A 2,432-nucleotide genomic window follows, 5' to 3' on the forward strand; every position below is an offset into this window, starting at 1 on the left:
TATTTTCCATATATTTTGGTAAAATTCCAAAAGCGGTTGGGTCCATGACTGCCTTGTGTTAAACCTGTGAAAATGATGTTGAAGAAAACCACCTGAAGCGCCATTACCCCCTTCTTTTCTTTTATCCCCTTCCCTTTTAGGCGCCACCTCTCCCCTTGCTAAGCGCCACTTAACCCCTTTCCCCGCCTTTTTCTCCCTTTCACATTCACACACACACACGCACAAGCGCATATATGTATACGCTCTCCAACGCACATATCAACATATCAAACCATCCTAGGGTATTCCAAAAAACTTAAAATGTCACATATTTTTTTGCTTAAAATTATTACTTTCTGTCGTAAAATATGTGTAATTTTAAATTTCAATACGTTTGTATTGATTTGAATACTTTAAACATCTTAATATAATAAGATTTATATATAGATATGATATGATTTTGAAGAACCCTATTGTGCAATATCCTGACTATAAATACACCATGTAGAGCTTTCAAACATCAGTCCAATCTCCTCTACCTTCCCACAATGTTCAAGGTAGCAAAACAATCTACTTTTAGTTTTATATTTAACATTAGGATTTGTTATTTTTGAAACATTTTGAATTCTATTTCTAAGTTTTTTCTTTTTATATATTTCAATATTTATTTATTTGGACTTTAATATTATTTTACAGTGATATAGTGAAAATTTTTGAAAACTTACTTAAGAAACTGATTTATTTTGTCAAAAAGTATTCATTTTTATTTCTTAACTGAGATAAAACTCAAAATGCAATGTTTAGTTGCTCAAACTAGAATTTTGTTCAAGATAAATATTTACTGCAATTTAATTTCCAAACAGATACACAGTGTTTCATAGTTTCTTTTCATAATTCTAATATTATCTTCTTTCTTTCAGCTTGTTGTCGCCTCCGCCCTCCTTTCCGTGGCTTTCGCCGCTGGTCCCCCCGCCTATGGCGCTCCCGCTCCCTATGCCGAGGAGAAGCTTCCCCCCCAGCCTTTCGCCTACGAGTATGGCGTCAATGATGACTACTCCAAGGCCAACTTCAAGAAGACCGAGACCCAGGATGCCCAGGGTAATGTGCAGGGATCTTTCGTGATCGCCCTCCCCGACGGCAGAATCCAGACCACCACCTACACCGCCGACCACTACAACGGTTTCGTCGCTGAGGTCACCTATGAGGGTACCCCCGTCTACCCCCCTGAGCCCGCTGGAGGTTACGGCCACCCCAAGCCCGCCCCCGCTTACCACGCCTAAGAAGGTTGCACCTTAACCCTGCAACTTCCCAAGCGGACAACCATGTTTCTAACATGATTGCTATTCCTGAGTGACCTATTCCTATTCCTTTCCTACGTATCCTGCCCTGCTATCCTGCACCTATACCTACCCTATCCTTTCCTGGTGTCCTGATATTCTGGAGGCCACACAACCCCAACCTGACCTTATTACCTGATCCTCAAACCTAGTCCATCCCTATCCTGTATAAATTATCCCAGTGCCTATAACCTTTCCTTTCCTTTCCCCTACCCTTCCTTTCCTTCTATCTCCACCCTTCCTATCTCCCCCCCCCCCCATTCATACTGATATTAGAAACCATCTCCCCTGTAACTTTACTGTACTGTACAATTGTACTGCAGAATGATGCAACCACCTGTTTCCTAAACCATCTCCCACACATCCCCCCCATCCTTACCATTATCCTTTCTTCCCATCCTTTCCAATCCATAATCCTTTCCCATCCCTATCCCTTATCCCCTATATCCTCCCCCATCCTCCCAAAGATATGAATCCCCCTTAAATTATTTAATTATTTATGTTATTTATTATATCTATTTATGAAAAAAATTAGAACATAAATAAAAGATAAATAGATTTGTTGACAACAAAGAAACAATTTGCATTTATTTATTCATTTATTTTTGATTATGCTGCTCATACTCAATTATTAAACTTATTTGAAAGAAAAAGAGGATTCGAACTCGAGACCGAAACAATTAAAGAAAAATACAGAAAAAGGCTGTTAAAATGTTTCAATCTATTTTTTTAACAGTAAATCTTTTTTCAGCCATCGATACCAAACAAAACTTGATTCTTTGAACGTGTCTAATGGTTTCGTTTTTCTGTTGTTTTTGTATTCGTTGAGTAACTGCTAATTTAGTTATTGGCTACAATGTTTACGTAAATATCATGTGGTTCTTATCTTGTGTTGATGGAGAGGATTCTTAATTCCGAACAAATTTTACACAACGCCAAATTTTCAAAATAAGGTTTGAAACACAACTTGTATCCTCTGTTTAGTAGTAAGGTTATATGTCCGTTAAGATCTCGCTAATAGCTGAACATATTAAGATTAAACGAGCTTTTTTGGATGGATTCAGGCTACTTTTTACCCACTTCTCTTCAATAACAGAGCCTAAAGAATTAGATGTT

General features: G+C 38.0%; 1 protein-coding gene across 1 annotated transcript; it reads left to right on the plus strand.

Annotated features, from left to right (window-relative positions):
- The first annotated feature begins 424 nt into the window (after positions 1-424).
- LOC145306217 (cuticle protein 19-like) lies at positions 425-1,893 on the plus strand. Its single transcript, XM_080148243.1, has 2 exons — positions 425-536; positions 900-1,893. The coding sequence occupies exons 1-2, from the start codon at positions 528-530 to the stop codon at positions 1,257-1,259; spliced, it is 369 nt and encodes a 122-aa protein (XP_080004369.1). The 5' UTR covers positions 425-527; the 3' UTR covers positions 1,260-1,893.
- Positions 1,894-2,432: the final 539 nt, after the last annotated feature.

This window comes from Acartia tonsa, chromosome 14 (assembly GCF_053477335.1).
Source record: "Acartia tonsa isolate MP-2025a chromosome 14, ASM5347733v1, whole genome shotgun sequence".
Taxonomy (NCBI): domain Eukaryota; kingdom Metazoa; phylum Arthropoda; class Copepoda; order Calanoida; family Acartiidae; genus Acartia; species Acartia tonsa.